Source organism: Ooceraea biroi, chromosome 6, assembly GCF_003672135.1.
Source record: "Ooceraea biroi isolate clonal line C1 chromosome 6, Obir_v5.4, whole genome shotgun sequence".
Lineage (NCBI taxonomy): Eukaryota > Metazoa > Arthropoda > Insecta > Hymenoptera > Formicidae > Ooceraea > Ooceraea biroi.
Window position 1 is genome coordinate 2,160,293 of NC_039511.1, and position 18,581 is coordinate 2,178,873.

The window sequence follows — 18,581 nt, forward strand, 5'->3', positions numbered from 1 at the left end:
TTCGTCAGTGGCGATTCGTAGCGGAATGTTTGGGAACCAACAAATATAATTCCCCAGACTAACGCTGCGAAATATAAGACGCCATCGCACTTCAGCTAAAGAGATGGTGTTCAAAAACTATATTTGTGCATGAACGCAGTTCAAAAAAATAATTTCACTCAATTAAATCCTTCCTCAAAAGATCGCCACTAATTTAATAAATTACAAGCCACATTCGCGTTGCCGCTTGACGGTCCCTAGGGGAATTTCGCGTTATCGATCGCCAGCGGTTGACGACGCTGAATTCGACGGTGCCGTTTGAAAGAGACGTGCGTTACGAGCGAACTCGCGCGATGACTACTGTGATGTGCGTGGATTCCTGAACGGACGAGATTGTTGTTCCTTAGTAGTGCGACGAAGGCAAGGCCGCGTCAACTGACGCATCAGTGCAGCCGACAACATGTTCCACTCCAAGAAGGACGTCGATCGTCACGTACAGAACATCTTCAGCAAGCTCCGGAACGAGAACGAGGTGAGGTTACGCCGACCGCACGCCCGAGAGCGGTCTTCTCGGCCGAGATCGCCGCGCGCGTGCAGCCGAATGAGCGTCCGCTCGATCTTGCGGGCGCCAGCAACGAGACCGGCCTCGATCGGACGCACCGTTCGATCTATTGAACAACATCGTGTCTATCGTCCGATATATACCGGAGACCTTGAGTCGTCACTCCAAAGAGTACGCGCGAGCGCACGTTGCTATATATGATGGCGAATTTTCGCGGGAAACCTACGCAATATCGATACTTCTCGCGATGACGGTTGATCGCTTGCAGGTCGCGACGTAGAGTTATTTGTAGATGTACCTACTAATCGAATCGTTTTTACGTAAACAGCTGTTGTTATTGCGTTTGCCTGATAACGGTCGTCGGCCAAACGCGCCCTTACTTTGGAAGGTGCGCGTGATACATCGCAGGGCGACGTTTGCGTAACGGTTGCCATCTTTCAAACCGGATTCAAAGTAGAAAGAGATCGTATTGTGATATCAATATCATTATTTCGATCAGTTTTTTGTATATAATTATTTTAACGATTATTTTGCTAACTATTTGATTAATATTTTGCTATATTGTAACAACTTGAAAATCTATTTAAATATGAAGCGCCTATATTTAATCACACCGATGATTCATTGCATGATTCATTGTTAAATGACACGTATATTTTTTTAAATTTTAGATTTAATTTTGCATGTAAAAAGTTTTTATTGAATTTTAAACTAAATATTGTATTAAATTACGAGATCTACAGTTTTTAAACTTAATTTAAAATTTTTTTGCAGAGAAATCTTAGATGTTACAATGTTGCCAAACTGTACTATCAAGTAAACGATTATGAATCTACAAAAAGATACGTATCCAGTTACTTAGAGGTACGAGATAGTTCTGCTAGCGCACATAAATTGTTAGGTCAGGCGTACGAGGGACTTGGTCAAAAGGAAGCAGCTTTTAACGAGTATAAGACATCCCTTGAGCTTGAAGGGAGGCAAGATGATCTCGTCTTAAAGGGTAAGAGATCAAAGATTGCTATTTTCTATTTACTTTTTTCCATTCTTTGAAACATTTTTACATTTCCTAAATGTAATATCTGTTTTTAAAATATATTTTCTTTTTTCATATTTTACAGTGTGTGAATTATTGGTTGACACGGATATAAGATTGGATGCCAGCAAAGTAAAATACTGGATTGAAAGAGCTGACAAACAATTTCCACATCATCCGGTTGTTTTCCAATTGAAGGAGAAATTGTTGACCGTAGAAAGACCAAATAACAGCAGTAAAGATCTTGAAGCACTCATCGCATGTAAGTGAATGCTGCTCGTTCTCGGACTAAAGATAATTATGGTACAGTAAAAATTATGCAAGATAATTTTCTTCAGCTGAATTGGCGGCGAGACCGACTGACGTCCAGCTTCGCGTCAAGCTGCTAAATCATTATATGTCGGAAAACAAATTAGATAAAGCTTACGAGCATGCCATTAGCGTGGAAGGCAGTGTTCGTCATAGAAACAGCATTATATGGTATCAACTATTGTACGAGTTACTGACAAAGTGCAAAGAGACCAAATCCAGCGACTGGTTTTTCTGGTTCTACTATGCATCTGCATCGGAGAGGTACGCAGCACTGTGTCTCAAGGAGCAAGGCAGTGAAATGAAGAAAAGCATTCCAGAGGCGACTCAGGCAGTATTTAAGTGAGTATATCGAACGATATATGTGTTGAATCTAAAAATATTGTTTTTAATGATTTTATTTTTAATTTAAAAATATTGTTTTTCAATTGTAAAAAAGATAACGAAACTTTTTCTAACGTACTGTACATAATGTGGTCTGTCACTGCCGATGTTCATGAAATGAAAATTACATTTCACAGCTTTGATCAAAATCTCAAGGAGATGAACTCGAAGGAGTTTTCAAAAGAGCAATACCCCTTTACGGAGTACTTGTTCACGCACCTGTGGGGTCAGTTGAATTTCCACCTGGCGTGTTTGCTGTTGCGCAAAACGAAACGCGAGCAAGGCAGCTGGAGCGAAGCAGGCAGACTGTCTGCGCCCCTGTTCTTGACGGCGTTGGACGTGGGTACATTGCCAACCACCGGAACACGCGTGCATCTAGTAGCTGACGAACTTAAAAATCACTACAATGCATGGAACAAAGAGGCATCGTATCGCTGTTGCCAAGCCGGTACGCGAAATGTCCCACAATATTTATTATATATATTGCATTGCAAAAATTTTTGTTAACATTATCTCGTATTTAGGTCACATTCTTCAAGACTATGCCAAGGACGATATGAAAAAGCTGATGGATAAGACAGATAAATTTTGTACGGGATTCTGGAGAGAGCGTGTCTTTCAGGTATAAATCCATTAAACTTCGCATGAATTACATTTTATAATTATAATAAAATAGTATCTCGTTCTATTTTTAAACAAATTTATGTATCTTCCAGAGAATTTTCCTGAACAAGATCTATGTTGACCATTCACGGACTTCATACTTTTGCAATTACTCAACTTCTGATTCCTTACCTCTCCGTTTCTGTACTGCGGCTCAACTAAGACTTTACTATCAACGTGCGTATGACCATGATAATTAATTGAAAACATTAAATGTTAAAAGATTGCTTTAAAAGTAATAGACACGGGTTGTTTCTATTTATAGGTGCGCAAATGGTATGGCCCGATTCGTTGCATCATCAAATTTGGTTCGGAATGAAATTTCGGCCTCACTACAAAGACAGCACCTTTCCGGACGCGTATTCGCACGTGTTCCCATCTCTGCAGGTCTCGGTGTCCAACACGAGTCAAGCGTCGCCCGAGAGCTTATGTTTGATGGACATCGACGCCTTTCTGAACATGGCGATAATGTGCGCTTCTGCCGTACTGGAGGAGCAACAACTCAACAGCTTCATGAATCCTGAAAAATTGCCAACATTGCCGGTCGACTTGACCTCGACACTCTCTACTAGTAATCAGGAAAAATGGTGGTCCGCAGCGTACAGGATGTACTCCAAGCAGGAAGACAACGACATCGGCGACATCGGCGAATTGCGGCAGGAATTGCAGCAGGGTCTGGAAGTCGTGCGCTGTATCGGCAATCACGGTCTGCATCCGGTGCTGCTGGTGCACTTGGCACGCATGTTCCATTACCGCGCAGTGCAGGGAAGGGAGAAGGAGGAGGAGGAGGACGTTCTGCCTTGGGAGGCACGTTCCGACATGTACTGGACTGCCGCTATACCGCTGTTGGGGAGATTGCAGAACAATCAGACGTTACGTATGTCTCCGTCGAAGCTGTTCAATTATCAGGGCAAAGAGATGAACACCAACGAGGTGGCCGACGCCCTCGAGGAGGGGAAATTCCAGTTGGCGCAGCGTTTCGTGCGCGAGAAGCAGTACGAGCAGGCAATCGACGCGCTGCAGCCGCTCAAGTATCCGGAGGCGTCGTTCCAGCAGGCGCTCATCTACCGAATATTCGCGGACGACATAGTGAATAACACGCCGCGCGAGAGCCTCACGTCCGAGATGCGATCGCAGCACATCATAATGCTGTCGAAGGCGAGGAACTGCCTTTACCTCACGCTCGACCGACTCCGCAGTCCCGGCATGAATCCTAAGCACCCTTTGAACGCGGAGCTCGCGGATCACATCGCCATCATCGAAAATAAGTTGAAGCGGATCGACCCGGATCTGGGCAGAGGCGATACCAGCAGGAATGACTGCGATGGCATATCCGACGAGAGTTACTCGCCCGCTCATAGTGCTGCAGACCCAACGGTGGCCACAAATCCGGCACCGCCGGTGATAACCGCGCCGATGAGCATCTCGAACATACTAACCACTCCGCAAAGGAATGTCCAGCGTGCGCCGAGGCATACCAGTACACCGTGCAGGCAGCAGCAGCAGGATTACTTGAACGTGTCGAAGAATCGGACGGAGGCGCGCCCAAGCCCGGAGCGTCTCGACGCTCAGATACGCCAGCTCGTACAATCACGGGACAACGAGGTACAAGAACTGGTGGAGCAGATGAAGGGAATGATGTTGCAGATGAAGACTTTGACTGAGAAGGTGGACAATCTGACGAAGGAGGTGGTGGAATCGCGTAAGGAGAGCCAGAAGCAGCAGCAGCGTACACACCAGCAGCAACAGAACGTCAATCCCTCCGTTGACCCTGACGATTTCTATGTCTTCGACGACGATGAATACAGCGATCTGAATACGTATTCGAATCAACCCGCTGGCCCACCCGCTTCCTCGATCTCCGGCAACATGTTTACGTCGCAACATCGGCATCCTTACTCACCGCTGGTGTACCCATCCGCGACCGTGTTCCAGGGATACTACCAGGGCGGAATACCGTTCACCGATCCGAACACGCAGGCGGCGATCTCGAACCTGTATCAGCACACCGTTTATCCGATGCCAGTGTTGTATCCCAATCAGTCGAAGGTGCCGGATAATCCGTTGCAACAGGGGCTCTTCGCATCGACGCTACCCTCACAATTGCCCGAACTCATGCCGGGAGCCGCTGCTGCGGCAGCGGCGGCGGCGGCGGCGGCGGCGGCGGTACCGAATCCGCCGTTGCAGATGCCGTTGCCGTTGCAACAGAAGATCGAGACGCCACGAACGAAGCCCGAGGCGACGAGAATCGCCTCTACTACAACCACGACAACGACGGCCATCAAGAGCGCGCCGGTGAACAAGGCGCCACCCGTGAACGTGGTCATTACGTCGTCCGACACTCTACCGACCACGGTGCCGCCCGTGCAGCCGATCCTGAGTGTCACTATACCGCCACAGTATCGACTAGGAGCACCAGGCACCTTCACCTCGACGCCCATGACGACGGCGACTACGGCGACGATGGCAACGATGGGCATGACGCCTACAACAATAACGAAATTGCCAACGTTGTCCGATGCACCGCACTGCTACCAGATACCCATGCCCTCGCAGGCTACTATACCGACTACTGTCAATCTTCCACCGTCAACAATCTACGTCACGTTGGGTAATAACATACCACCGATGTACACCAGCTTAACGTCTAACGTGCCGGTCATGACTACGCAGGCGACTCAGGAGACGATTGCTCCTTGGTCAAGCGCTCATCAGAACGAAACCACCACTAAGACCACTGATACCAATATCAAACCTATATACGAACCGATCGACTCGCCGAATACTTCCACGGAAGTATGCGAACAGGAGCATGACCCTATACCAGATTTCGTACCCGTCATACCGTTGCCTGCGAAGGTGAAGATCACCACTGGTGAGGAGGATGAAGTCTCCCTGTATTGCGGCCGAGCGAAATTGTTCCGTTTCGCCGACAAAGAATGGAAGGAGCGTGGTGTCGGTTACGTAAAACTGCTGCGCAACGCAGAGGACAAAGTACGTCTACTTATGCGTCGCGATCAAGTTCTGAAGATCTGCGCGAATCACATGCTAAGACCCGATATGGAACTCACTGCTATGCCAAATAACAACAAGGCTTGGTGCTGGGTCGCTAACGACTTCGCCGACGAGGAGGTGAAACTGGAGAAGCTCTGCATCAGATTCAAGACTGTTGAAGAGGCGACAGCGTTTAAGGAGGCCTTCGACCAAGCTAAACTCAACTTTTCTGCAACGTCGCCGGAGAAGTCGTCCAAGACGAGCGACAAGACCGGTTCAACTCCTTCCTCTAATGATAAAGACGCGTCCAAAAATCAGAAATCATCAGCGACGCAACAAGCGAAGATTACTTCAACAACGGAAGTAACTTCGACGGACAAATCGAAAACCGGCGCGACGACGCTAGGAGGGTTCATCTTCAGCTCGACGCCCATCATACAGGAAGTCGGCGATACCGATGCGAATAAGAACTCGAAAAAATCCGAAGAACCGGCGAAAGTCAGTCCATTCAGTGGATTTTCGTTTACCAAATCGTCTAGTAAACCCGAAACGAAGGTTACGACTACTACCACAACGAGTACTACGACACCAACTACGAGTTACGTTTTCAGCATGCTCGCGACTCCGATAATGACTTCGCAGTCTGTTCTGATGAACCAAAGCACGACACCGATATTTACTTCAGCCACATCCAGTCAAAATCCCACGGCATTGAGAAGACCTCGTCTGCCGCCACCTGGTGCAAAAGCAGACTCGTCTAATGACGAAGCACGACCACAAACTGAAAGCGAGGAGAAGTTGTTTGACGGAATAGCAAGCCTTCAATGTCAGGATGTGAACAACAGCAGCACTAAGCAGTGGAAGAACAAGGGCAAAGGATCATTGAAGGTGCTGTTAGACCTAAACTCTGGAAAGCTTCGTTTACTGCTGACAGATGACGGAGGAAGCAAGCTCTATGGCCATGGAATTCCACTGGAGATGGCATTTACGTACAAGAGCGGCGCTACGGTCGTCAATTGGACCGTTCCAAAGGACATCAAGGAGCCTGGCAAGGTCTGGTCGCTGTATGCCGCAACCTTCAGCAGTCCGGAACTAGCCTCCCGGTTCTACAATATCGTATGGAACTCTCAGCAGAAGTTAACTAAAGGCTGCAGTGCGAGCGAAGTCGCGAAGGAACTCGGGAAGAAGGCTCAAGCATCATCGAGCGAGAAAAAGCCGCAAAGCGTGGACAAGTCTCAGCCGCCGCCGTTGTCGGAACTGTTCAAGCCGCCGACTGGTTCCTGGGAGTGCAATAGCTGTTACACCAGGAACAATGCTACGGACATGAAGTGCGTGGCTTGCGAGGCTCCGTCGCCTTCGGCGGCGAGCAATAACAAGACCGGCTCCGCCGCAGTTACCGCTAAACCCGTTGATTCCACTGGCAAACCACCGTTGTCGGAGTTGTTCAAGCCGGCTGCCGGTTCCTGGTCCTGCCCGGGATGTTACCTAGTCAATTCCGGCGCAAATGTATACTGCGTCGCCTGCGACAAACCCAAGGACCCGTCGCAGCCACCGAAACCGCAGCAGAACGTTTTCCAACTGAGCGTGTCTTCGTCCTCTGCTACAGCGCCGATGACCACGTTCTCCTTCGGCATACCCAAGGACGCGGCCAAGAAGACGACAACCAACACCGGTTTTAGTTTCCGAATGGAGGATAAGGGTACGAGCGACAGCGCGAAGGCGACACCGACCAAGCCAGAAGAAACCACTGGCACTACCAACTTCGTGTTCGGCATGCCAGTGAAAACCGGCGGCATGCTAAATTCGGGCGACAAGCCGTTCACCTTCGGCTCGCCTACCAAATCGTTCAACTTTAATTTCGCGTCCAAGTCACCAACTAAATCGCCCGGTGGCGGCGGCGGCGGCGAGAACAGCGAAGACGAAGTGGTAGAGAGTGAGGATATTCATTTCTCGCCGGTCGTGCCATTGCCTGACAAGATCGAGGTGAAGACTGGCGAGGAGGACGAAGAGGTGCTCTACAGTCATCGAGCGAAGCTGTTCAGATTCGACACCGCGGTGAAAGAGTGGAAAGAACGTGGATTGGGTGACATCAAGCTGCTGCGGCACAAGGAAACCGACAAATTGCGACTGATCATGCGGCGGGACCATGTGCTGAAACTGTGCTTAAATCATCTGCTGTCCGCCGAGTTGGAATTCACACCGAAGGACGAGAAAACATGGCTGTGGACCACGGCAGATTACAGCGATGGCGAAATCGAGTACATGCAGTTTGCGTGTCGCTTCAAAACGTCCGAAATCGCGGCGCAATTCAAGGAAGCGATCGACAACGCCAGAAGAAGTATCACGTCATCGGGTAGCAGTGAGAAGGCAGGCAAGCCGACAAGGAAAGCGCAGGCGACGAAGACCAGTTCGCCAGTTCAGGAAATCGAAATCGTTTATGAAACAAAGGTCACGCCGGAAGAGAAGGCCGCCGCCCTAAAACTGCAGTTGCCGGAGAACTTCTACGCCTATAAACAGAAGGAAGATTGCCGCGGCTGTAGAGGCTGCAAGGAACCGGGCACAGTGTTGTATCCTGACACTACTGCGCAAGACTTGGACAGGAAATCCAGAGCGGAAGAGAAGAAATTCGTAACTCCGTCGAAACTCGCATCGAACGTGACGACTTCGCCGCCCAGCAATGCAGGCAAGGGTACTGAGATTGCTCAGAGCACGCCTCAGTCCACATCCGTGAAGAACGGATTCTCCTTCGCGATGACATCTGCCAAGACGACTCCCGCCACCTCGAACATCTTCGACGGCTCCACCATGAGCTTTGGCACCGGGGATCTAAAACTGTTCAATGATAAGAAGACCACGACTTTCTCTTTCGGCATGAACCCGCAGTTCAGTGCCAATGAGACAGCGGAAAAGCCTACAACGACAGCAGCAAACGCCTCACTCGAGAACGTCAAGATCTGCAGTCCCTTCAATGTTCAAACTGCGCAGACAACCGATTCAACCGGGCAGCCGGTATTTGGCCAAGCGACGTCGACAGCGTCGATATTTAAAACGCCCACTTTTACCTTCGATAGCAGCAAGAATATATTCGGTGGCGGCGCGAAAACCTCGACCTCGGACTTGCCGAAGACCCCTATCTTCGGAGGGAGTGGCGACAGCAGTTCCCTGCCGTTCGGTAATTCGCTTTCTCCCTTCAACATGAAGACGTCTACTTCCACCACCGCGGCGAACTCCTCTCCGTCGTTTACCACGAGTGCTCTGGGCAGTGGTTCCTTCGTCTTCGGTTCCGCGATCACGGGAAGTACCGCTACTACCACGTCAGCAGCCACGTTCAATGTGGCCAGTCAATCGAGCAATTCGACATTTGAGTCAAATACCACTAGTTCCTTCTCTAAGATGTTTGACAATAGTACCCCGTTCAGCGCCGCAATGACGACGAGCGTCTTCGGCGCAACGCCGGCGGCATCAAACCTCTTCGGTGGAGCGACAACGACAACGGCGCCGACAATGTCGAAAGTTTTCGGCACGACGCTACCGGACAATACTCAGAAGACTGAGGAAACCACAAATTTATTCTCGTCCAACAACGTGTCGTTCTCGGCGCTCGCTGCGACGGCGGTACAACCAGAAGCCTTCAAAGCCGGTACGTCATGAAATCATGATCATTTGTTCGAGGAAAGATATTCGCTAGCTGTTCAAGTAAATTGAGGCATTTTCTGTTTTTAGCTTTCATTGTGATTCCCACTTGTTTGTCCAATCGCATAACGAAACCTCTCGACACATTTGCTACTTCAAACTGCCCCTTTTTCCAGATCCCAACTTTAAATTCGCTGGTGCTGGGTCATCGGTGTTCGGCTCGAAATCTGGCGCATCATCGCTCAACAGCTCGGCAACAGTTCACAACAAGTCCCACGAGGAAGCGCAGAAGGAAGACAATGAAGGCGAAGGCGACGTAGAGAACGAGCAAGAACACGATCCTTACTTCGAGCCCATTGTACCTCTACCAGACGCCATTGAAGTTCGTACAGGCGAAGAAGATGAAGAGAAAGGTAGCCTTGGAGTATAAATTTCTAGTTAAGTTCCTGCATGAAGAAGGATTTAGATAACTGCAAGGCCAAACTCTCACCGATTTGCGAATGTATTCGCGATTGCAACGTCGATTCGACTTCTAAAGTTACTCACGTCCCGTTTCTTTCGCAGTGTTCTGCCACCGAGCGAAGTTGTACAGATATGACAACGCGACGAAGGAGTGGAAGGAGCGCGGCGTTGGCGAGATGAAGATCCTGTACCACGCGGGTCACAACAGCTACCGGCTGCTGCTGCGCCGCGAGCAAGTTTACAAGGTTGTCTGCAACTTCCTGATCACCCCGGACGTGGAGTTCCGTCCGCTCTCTACGTCAACCCAGGCCTGGATGTGGGCCGGTGTGAACTACGCCGAGCAGGAACCATGTGCCGAGCAACTGGCAGTGAAATTTAAGTCGTCCGATCTAGCCCAGCAGTTCAAGACGCACGTCGATAATATCCAACAAGAATTGCGCGAGAAGAAGATCATTCAAGGTAGTACATAGTTAAGCCGCGAACCCCGGGCACGCTTCTTCTTTGGTCTGCTAACTTTGTTCATGGCTTCTCTGTCAGCACGACACACGTCTATCGGTCTGTACCACGCATCTGTTTCACGGCCAGTCGTTTGTCGTTCATTTAAGTTTGAAGTATGAAAAGTGCTTATTAAATCTATTTATTATATCGAGACCGACAATGTAACTAGCGTACATGTGTTTATGTATATATAACTAGATATTTGCATTTAATACGATGTAGCCTGGAATCTTACACAAATTTTCTGATACATGTAATCGATGTTTATATCGAAGAATTTTCAACCTGCCTTGTTAAAAACTGTGTGGTTTATGTTAATCATTTCACGCACCTGGAATTCTATATATCTGTATGCCATGTATAACAACTACAAAATAAAAACTTACACATTCTACGCGCGCCCTTATGTTCAATCTTGCAAATATCTCTGGAGGAGAACTGAATTATAATCGTCGCTCTCTTATTAACACTTAACAATACTCGGAAAAAGTCCCTACGAAAAAGTCTCCCCTGTAAATATATGCTCGTGCGTTCTCAAACAAGATGAACGTATGTATCTTGATATCTCAAGTGCAAATGCATGCTTCAGTGAAATTTCTGTGAACCTGAGAGCATATATTTTTTATGACGATGCCTCTACATATTCTCGTAGATGAGGAGGGACGCGCCGATGAGGCGGAAGAGACCGAGGATCACGATCACGAGGGCAACGACGTGGACGAAGAGGACGAGGAAGAGAACGAAGAGGAAGACGAGGAGGATGAAGAAGTGGATGAGGACGAGGAGGAAGACGACGAGGACGATCAGCAAATGCTTCCCATAATCGAGAAACGTGCCACAGTATTTGCGAGATGGCCCGACGAGAGCAAGTGGGAACAGGTGGGCCTGGGAAATCTCGCGATTCACTACGACTCCGACATCTACGCCGAGAGGATCGTGCTTAAGCTCGACGACTCGGATGAGTACGCGAGCAACACCATCATCAGCCTCGATACGGTGATGCAGGTAATGCAATTTGTGTGAAGAAGCTACATGCGAATCTGATTTCGAAGCAACATTCTGCATTCCTCGTTTTATCACAAAGGTGGAAGGCAAGGAGTGCATCTGGAGCGGAATCGACTACGCCTTGGAACCTCCCATGAGAAGAGTCTTGAGGGCAGTCTTTTCGTCGGTGCAAGCGGCGCAGGAGATGCATACGTTCTTCGAGGATGTAAGTAAAGCTCGATTAAGAGCATTATATGCATGTGTATTGAGACTTGAAACGCGCGAACGAACTCAAGACGAATGAATTTCCTCACAGGGAGTGGACAGCGCGAAACAAGCGGGCGTCGTCGAATACCAAGAGTGAAAATCTTGAGCTGGCGGTAGAAGGTGGAGAATCATGTGGCTGTTAATATATAATCGCATTAACTTCCTATTTTAATATATAAGCGGGTCGCTGTCGTTCCTCTCAAAGTGTAAGAGCAAGGAATGGACATGTACCGCACGATTTACGTGAATAGCTTTCTTCTTCTTTTTTTAGAGCCAAGAGTTTGATAAGTACAAAAATTGTTGATGTACGCATACAAGTTCCCGTTATAACGTAATTTATGTGCTACGAAAAGGAAACCTATTTATAAATAATAACCGTGTGTACGGAAATGAAATAGAGAATCAAACGTCACGCTGTCTAATCTGTTTATATTAGTTTTTTTTATATAAGAGTCGTATTTTGTTTTTAATAAAATGTGATACGTGCCAATGGAAAGCGCTTTCTGCTCCAAGAAATGAAAGCACCGTTTCGTAATTATTAATGTATCGGTAACTATTTTTAAATCGTGATAATGACTAGTTTAAAACCCGTATATTTTCAAAATAGGCATACTTGTGGGAATCGTTGGTAATAAATAATATGTTAAATGCTCACGATACTGATAAGATAATAACACAAATGCACAAACTGATAATAGCCTACCAGTTAGGTAACTTAATGACCATGGCGAATCGCAGGAGTCTCAAAATCATGTTTGATTTGCTAAGTCGCTGTAGCTCTTAAAGTTAAACACCTATTGTAAATATTAAATAAAAGCTGACTTACGGCTACGTGTAATAATAAATCACGATTATATAGTTATTACTAGTAAGACTGAAATAGAAGTTGTCGCATGACGAGCATCGTTGCAGCATCGTCCATCACGTGTACAACGTAAAAGATCATTCGATTAAGCATGTTTTAAACTACATTCTCGAATAAGTCATTTTACACACATACATTACTGTCACGATGAAGTTTATTCAAATTAATATTAAGTTCGTTAATTTAAGCACGCATTTGTTACACGCATTATATGGGACGTTCTCGCCATAGGAGAATCAAGTTGAATAAATAAAATCCATTAACGAAGTTTTGCACTTGAACTCTCCACGTAAATGCGACACATATATTTATCTGCGTGTGTGTAAAACGTAGGCACGTACAAATAAATCTAAAAATAAGGTAGACGCGATAAGAGGAGCGAGGCATGACGTGACGTTAAACTCGAAAGTCTTCGCGGCAATCCGCCCCACTCCATCCATCCACTCTTGGCATCGTCACCATGATGCAGCACATACGTCCGATACGAGCCAAGCCTGGACTGGTTAATCGACGAGACAAACAGCAGCGGACTTTGATCCTGTTCGAGCGGCTGTATTATCCGTTTTCCTCAGATCCTGCTTGCAACATTTGCATAAGTGACCTGCCACGATGTCCGTCGTAACAAAAGGTAACGTGAAAAATTGCATATTGCGTCCCGTTCCTTTCATTAAAATTTAAAGGTACATCATATAGTATATACACGTTCGTCGGTCATGCAGATCCACCCCATGATTGATCCATGAGATCTACGAGCGACGTGCTTTCAAAGTAGATCCGCACTTGTCTTAACACTCTGCGTGTGAAATTAAATATTTATTCCTAAAAAGCATAAATTTATGTAAAATGTAGAAAGTTAAGGGATCATGATTGAGATTCAAAGGAGCAAAGGAGTAATCTTAATGCACTTGCTCTTTTCGAGAACTCTCACAAAGTATTTTCTTTCTTCAAGGCATTTTTATTGTCGCTGCAAAGCGCACCCCATTTGGCACGATGGGTGGCATGTTCGTCAACAAGGGTGCCACTGATCTGTCGGTCGTTGCATCAACCGCTGCGATGCAGGCGGCTGGTCTGAAGCCGGAGAAGATTGATAGTGTTGTATTCGGACACGTTATGACTGTAAGTGTTTGATCCATACGCAACAGGCGAAATTATGGATTTGCAACTCTTGTAAGCTGATATTTTAATGCTGATACTCTTTCACTCTTTGCCAACAGGCAACATCGTCCGATGGAATTTTTCTACCAAGGCACGTTCAATTGAAGTCTGGAATTCCATTGGAAAAACCAGCCCTTGGTGTGAACAGATTATGCGGCTCTGGTTTCCAGGCGATCGTCAGCGGAGCTCAGGTTGAAAGAAATTCTGCAAAATATTATTTAATTGGCGAAGATAAAATAATTTCATGTTAGAAAACAATATAAGATTGTTTGTGGAAAAATCAATTAGCTTAGTGGTAAAGAAAGCAAGATGTACATATAAATATTAACAAACAAGAATGCAGAAGTGGAAACTACCTGCACTCGTGACAATGACACAAATTTTCCTTACAGAATATTTTAACGGGTGAAGCAAAGATTGTCCTAACGGGTGGCGCAGAAAACATGAGCCAAGCTCCGTTTGTCGTGAGGAACGTTCGTTACGGAACCATGCTGGGTCAGAAATACGAATTCGAGGACTCGCTTTGGGTTGGATTACAAGACACTTATTGCAATTTACCTATGGGTGTGACTGCGGAAAAGCTCGGTGCTCAATACAAGTTGAAGAGGGAGGAGGTCGACCAGTTTGCGTTGACCAGTCAGCAGCGCTGGAAAGCCGGTAAATATCATCAGTGTCTTATTTAAAATGCAAGATATTCTCTTCCTTTATTCCAATTAATTGCCAATTAATTGATGAATGGAACGAAATTCGTTTGATCAATTACGCAATATTAAATCAGAATTCTCTAATTTTCCTAAGAGTCTAAAAAATAAATGTATTACAGCTAATGATGCGGGTCGTTTCAACGAGGAAATGGCACCTGTGCAAGTCAAAGTTAAGAAACAGGATACAGCCGTCAACGTGGACGAGCATCCGCGCCCGCAATCGACAAGGGAGACCTTGGCTAAACTGAAACCAGTTTTCCAGAAAGACGGATTAGTCACAGCCGGTTCCGCATCGGTACGCACATAGCAGCGCATTTCCCTCATGGATACAACACATAAGAAATCGTTGCATCATCACTCCCTTGAAACCTGATTAAATGAATCCTCTTCTCAGGGCATTTGTGACGGAGCGAGCGCCGTCATTTTGGCCAGCGAGGAAGCCGTCAAGGCGGAAGGCCTCAAGCCGCTAGCGCGTTTGGTCGGATACTCCGTCGTCGGCGTGGAGCCAAGCATTATGGGAATTGGACCTGCGCCGGCTATCAAGAACCTGCTCAAGCTCACGGGCAAGACGCTCGACGACATGGAACTGGTCGAGGTGAGAGTTTTCATTTCCATCTATGCCGCCAATGTTCGTTCGAGTAACAGCCGTGAAAACGCAATGAATGATGCGAGAAATAAATAGCGGTGACTTTCGAAATTTTTATACTCACTTTGTTATGCGTCACGTACATTTTCAATAGATCAACGAAGCGTTCGGAGCTCAAACCTTGGCCTGCGCAAAGGAACTTAATCTAGATATGAACAAGTTGAACGTGGACGGTGGAGCTATCGCCCTGGGGCATCCGTTGGCCGCTTCTGGTAGCAGGATCACTGCTCACTTGGTGCACGAACTCAGGTATTCCATTCACAAGTATTTTTCTCACGTGCATCCCTTCATCAGTACAAGCATACTTATGTCCATGTGTCTATTTCCTGCAGGAGACGAAAGGCTGGCAAGTTTGGCATCGGTTCCGCGTGCATCGGCGGCGGCCAGGGCATTGCTGTGATGGTGGAAGCGCTGTAGTTGACTGATAAGACTGTGCCACTAATCCTTTTCGAGATATTTAGCATACGAGATGCCGTGAAAATAACAAACATGTTTGATCGTTGAGGAGACTTTTCATACATGATGACGCGATTGTATGAACAGGTTTAATTGTAAAAACTACTTTTTTGTACAAAGATACATATTTTTATACAAATACGTTTATTATATATAATACATATTAATTAATGTGATTTTTTAAATAAGTTTAATAAAATCAGAATATCTTTAATCGTTTTCTTTCTCTGAAATTTTTATAATTTATTTCCATTCTCGGGGGAAAAAAAATGTATACAACTACCGAATCTGATGTTAATCTGGCGAATTCGTTAAGCGATATAATATATATATATATATATATTATTCGGTCGAACTTTGAAGTACCGTAAAAATGGAGTAGGACATCCGGAGTATCTGAAGTACATGGAAGCTGTTAGTTTCCGTCGCAGTTAAACGCGTTGAAGCAACAAATTACGAACCTGTACGAAAGTATCTAAAGACAGCAGCATGATGTTACCGGCGCTCATTGTTAACGGACGTTGAGACCGCACCATGACGATCTGCAGGCTGCGCTTGAATCCTTCCGTGCCGGCGAACCAGTTGCTCGAGTACGCGGCCAGGGCAAGGCGCAGGCTCTAAAAATCACCGTTCCCTGCAGCCGTGTACGTACACGAGAAAGTGGATTTTGCGTACTCACGTGGAGATGCAGCTCATTACCGTGCCAGCAGAAGATGAATATCTGATACGTCATACAGCACATGTACGTTAGCATACCGATCAACACCTCCGGGATGTAAACTTTCATCTGCCACAGCACAACTGATCAGCAAGAATCTACAGAGAAGCCAGTCGGAAGGCCGATCGCATTTACCTGCGACACGTTAAAGGCGATCAAACAAATAATTAGACAGTTCGAGAGAAACTGAAAGAAGATGATGGTGCCAAAGATGTCCTGGATCTCCCTCGTGAAACTGCAAATCGGTCACGAATTAATCCCAGTTACAAATCACTCAAGCTAACTCAAATCAATTAATCGCAATGGCATTCAAGCACTGAAACGAATTAATTAGTAAATATAACGCATGCAGATTCATTGATTTGAAATTGTAATGCGGCTCGCTATTTTCCATGATCATATCAGTGTTTAGACTCACTTATATATCAGATTGTTGTGCATAGCGCATCGCTTGAGCTGCTGATTAGGCGACAACGTTCCCTCGGGCACGTCCGAGTTGCCTTGATCATCCTGAATATCATTCTGAACTACACAAACAATTTTCTCATTATCAATCGAGAGAATGTTCCGCTCCAAGATCGCCAACTGGCAACAGGCAACTGTGATCAAGCCGGTGATCAGCGTGTCCATCGCCACGTTGTGGAAGCAAGCGATTGAGATGGCGATGCCCTGGTGCGCCGCGGTGATCTCGAAAGCCGGCGACGTTGTCGTGTTATAAGGGTACCATCCCTCCATCGGCAACTGGCGTGAGCGACCGGCGATCAAATCGGAAATGGGAGTGAAGCCCCAGCAGAAGACCGCGACCGCACCGAAGCTCTGATAGACAGCGTGATGGAAAAGGCCTTTCCATGTGTACTCCCTGAGCAAGTCCTGATGTAGCTCATCCCGACTGAGGCTGTTGGCTGTGTCTAGGAGTGCTTGAATCCGCTTCTGGCGATGAAGAACGATGATCGTCTGAGGAGGAAATTATTACATTAACTTTAAAAATTAATTATTTTTAAAGAGAAAAAAATTATTTTGAGACCAATCTTTCCTCCTTTGTAAACTGTTAGTTAGAAAATGTTGAAAACGATTGAAAAAAAATATCGTGTGCGATGGCCGGGAATCGAACCCGGATCAACTGCTTGGAAGGCAACTATGCTAACCATTACACCACCATCGCACTATGCTCTTAACTCTGAATTTAAGATATATCTGGTGCCTGTACAACCACACAATGATAATTATATTTACGTTTTAGAAACTGAACAATTGATTTTCACGGTCATTAGCGCGTAGCGATAAATATAATTATAGCAATAATATTTTGTATATATATAAGAAATAATTATTTATATTATTAATATAATAAAATCATAAATTTTATCGAAAAATTCACACGAAAAGTCCATTATAAATTTTGCGATTTCGCGCAATTTTCAAAATCGATATAAGCCTTGCAATTTATATGTCGTTGTTGCACTTGATCGCTCCGACCCAGTTACTTGCCAAAATCTCTCGCGTGAGAAGTAAACGCGAGATCACCTTGGAAGCGTGAACGCAGTTGGTCATGAGTATAGGCACGCCTGCGATGATCCTCGACAGGTCCGGCCAGTAGACGAACACGTTCGCTATCTCGACGGCGAGCAGGATACCCAGGATAAAGATGAAGCTGCAGACGGTGTAGACCAGAAACAGAGCCCAGTAGTTGCTCGAGAGTGGTAGCCACATGCCGAGGAAACGGATGATCGACAGGCTCACCCGCAGGTGAAAATTCGGCACGATATCTCGTTCTCTCGTCATTTCGCGATTGTGGAGTCGTGTGTCATACGCGATTGTTATTGTTACAATTCTAGTCTAATGTTGCAAGCGAATTATTTGCAGAGAATAATTTTATTTGATTGTATCAATTGTAATTTATTAATTGTAATAATTTTAATAATCCAGACTTCGCACCGCAACAAAGATCCTCGTTCAACGCGGCAATCTAGAGAGACAAGGGGACGTGCATTGTGCTACCGGTATCCAGATGTTCTGTTACACTTGAATTTTGAATTAGCCAAATTGAAACGTTCGCGTAATACCAGATGGTACCCTGTAATTCTCGAGAATTCAGAGAAATTCCATGACTTTAAGATATGCAAATTATGCCATCTTATCATATTATCGTCATTATCGTGCTGGCTTGTAATCAACTCGGTCGCTCATCTTTCATTATGCACGCTTGCTATCTGCAACACACGTTTCCAGGGAGTGCACAGTCCTGCACAATTACAAGAGCGATCCATAT

At 46.2% G+C, this 18,581-nt stretch overlaps 3 protein-coding genes and 1 non-coding gene across 4 annotated transcripts; 2 read left to right on the forward strand and 2 right to left on the reverse strand.

Annotated features, from left to right (window-relative positions):
• The first annotated feature begins 39 nt into the window (after positions 1-39).
• LOC105276394 (E3 SUMO-protein ligase RanBP2) lies at positions 40-12,900 on the forward strand. The gene is made up of 13 exons (XM_011333967.3): positions 40-511; positions 1,316-1,541; positions 1,660-1,836; positions 1,913-2,225; positions 2,405-2,715; positions 2,792-2,889; positions 2,984-3,107; positions 3,196-9,564; positions 9,734-9,970; positions 10,122-10,478; positions 11,170-11,522; positions 11,602-11,727; positions 11,818-12,900. The coding sequence occupies exons 1-13, from the start codon at positions 440-442 to the stop codon at positions 11,863-11,865; spliced, it is 8,811 nt and encodes a 2,936-aa protein (XP_011332269.1). The 5' UTR covers positions 40-439; the 3' UTR covers positions 11,866-12,900.
• A 153-nt stretch (positions 12,901-13,053) lies between these two features.
• LOC105276393 (3-ketoacyl-CoA thiolase, mitochondrial) lies at positions 13,054-15,770 on the forward strand. The gene is made up of 8 exons (XM_011333966.3): positions 13,054-13,261; positions 13,583-13,749; positions 13,848-13,979; positions 14,181-14,445; positions 14,612-14,787; positions 14,887-15,087; positions 15,233-15,387; positions 15,471-15,770. Exons 1-8 carry the CDS (start codon positions 13,243-13,245, stop codon positions 15,553-15,555), a joined length of 1,200 nt encoding a protein of 399 aa, XP_011332268.1. The 5' UTR covers positions 13,054-13,242; the 3' UTR covers positions 15,556-15,770.
• Positions 15,771-15,816: 46 nt separating this feature from the next.
• Positions 15,817-18,566, reverse strand: LOC105276391 (odorant receptor Or1). The gene is made up of 6 exons (XM_011333963.3): positions 17,837-18,566; positions 16,731-17,266; positions 16,448-16,547; positions 16,274-16,381; positions 16,056-16,211; positions 15,817-15,990 (listed from the first exon to the last, which is right to left on the reverse strand). The coding sequence occupies exons 1-6, from the start codon at positions 18,092-18,094 to the stop codon at positions 15,937-15,939; spliced, it is 1,212 nt and encodes a 403-aa protein (XP_011332265.1). The 5' UTR covers positions 18,095-18,566; the 3' UTR covers positions 15,817-15,936.
• On the reverse strand, positions 17,403-17,474 carry Trnag-ucc. Its single transcript has one exon. It is a non-coding gene; the product is annotated as a tRNA-Gly (tRNA).
• Positions 18,567-18,581: the final 15 nt, after the last annotated feature.

Bases quoted from the DNA above. Each gene is read 5' to 3' on its own strand.
- LOC105276394 (XM_011333967.3), top strand. From the start codon at position 440: ATGTTCCACTCCAAGAAGGACGTCGATCGTCACGTACAGAACATCTTC. The intron at 1,837-1,912 runs GTAAGTGAATGC...AATTTTCTTCAG, and splicing joins TCTTGAAGCACTCATCGCAT to CTGAATTGGCGGCGAGACCG. The intron at 11,728-11,817 runs GTAAGTAAAGCT...ATTTCCTCACAG, and splicing joins TGCATACGTTCTTCGAGGAT to GGAGTGGACAGCGCGAAACA.
- LOC105276393 (XM_011333966.3), top strand. The intron at 13,980-14,180 runs GTTGAAAGAAAT...TTTTCCTTACAG, and splicing joins CGATCGTCAGCGGAGCTCAG to AATATTTTAACGGGTGAAGC. The intron at 14,788-14,886 runs GTACGCACATAG...TCCTCTTCTCAG, and splicing joins TCACAGCCGGTTCCGCATCG to GGCATTTGTGACGGAGCGAG.
- LOC105276391 (XM_011333963.3), bottom strand. From the start codon at position 18,094: ATGACGAGAGAACGAGATATCGTGCCGAATTTTCACCTGCGGGTGAGC. The intron at 16,382-16,447 runs GTAAATGCGATC...GTGCTGTGGCAG, and splicing joins TCGCCTTTAACGTGTCGCAG to ATGAAAGTTTACATCCCGGA. The intron at 16,212-16,273 runs GTGAGTACGCAA...GGTGATTTTTAG, and splicing joins GTAATGAGCTGCATCTCCAC to AGCCTGCGCCTTGCCCTGGC.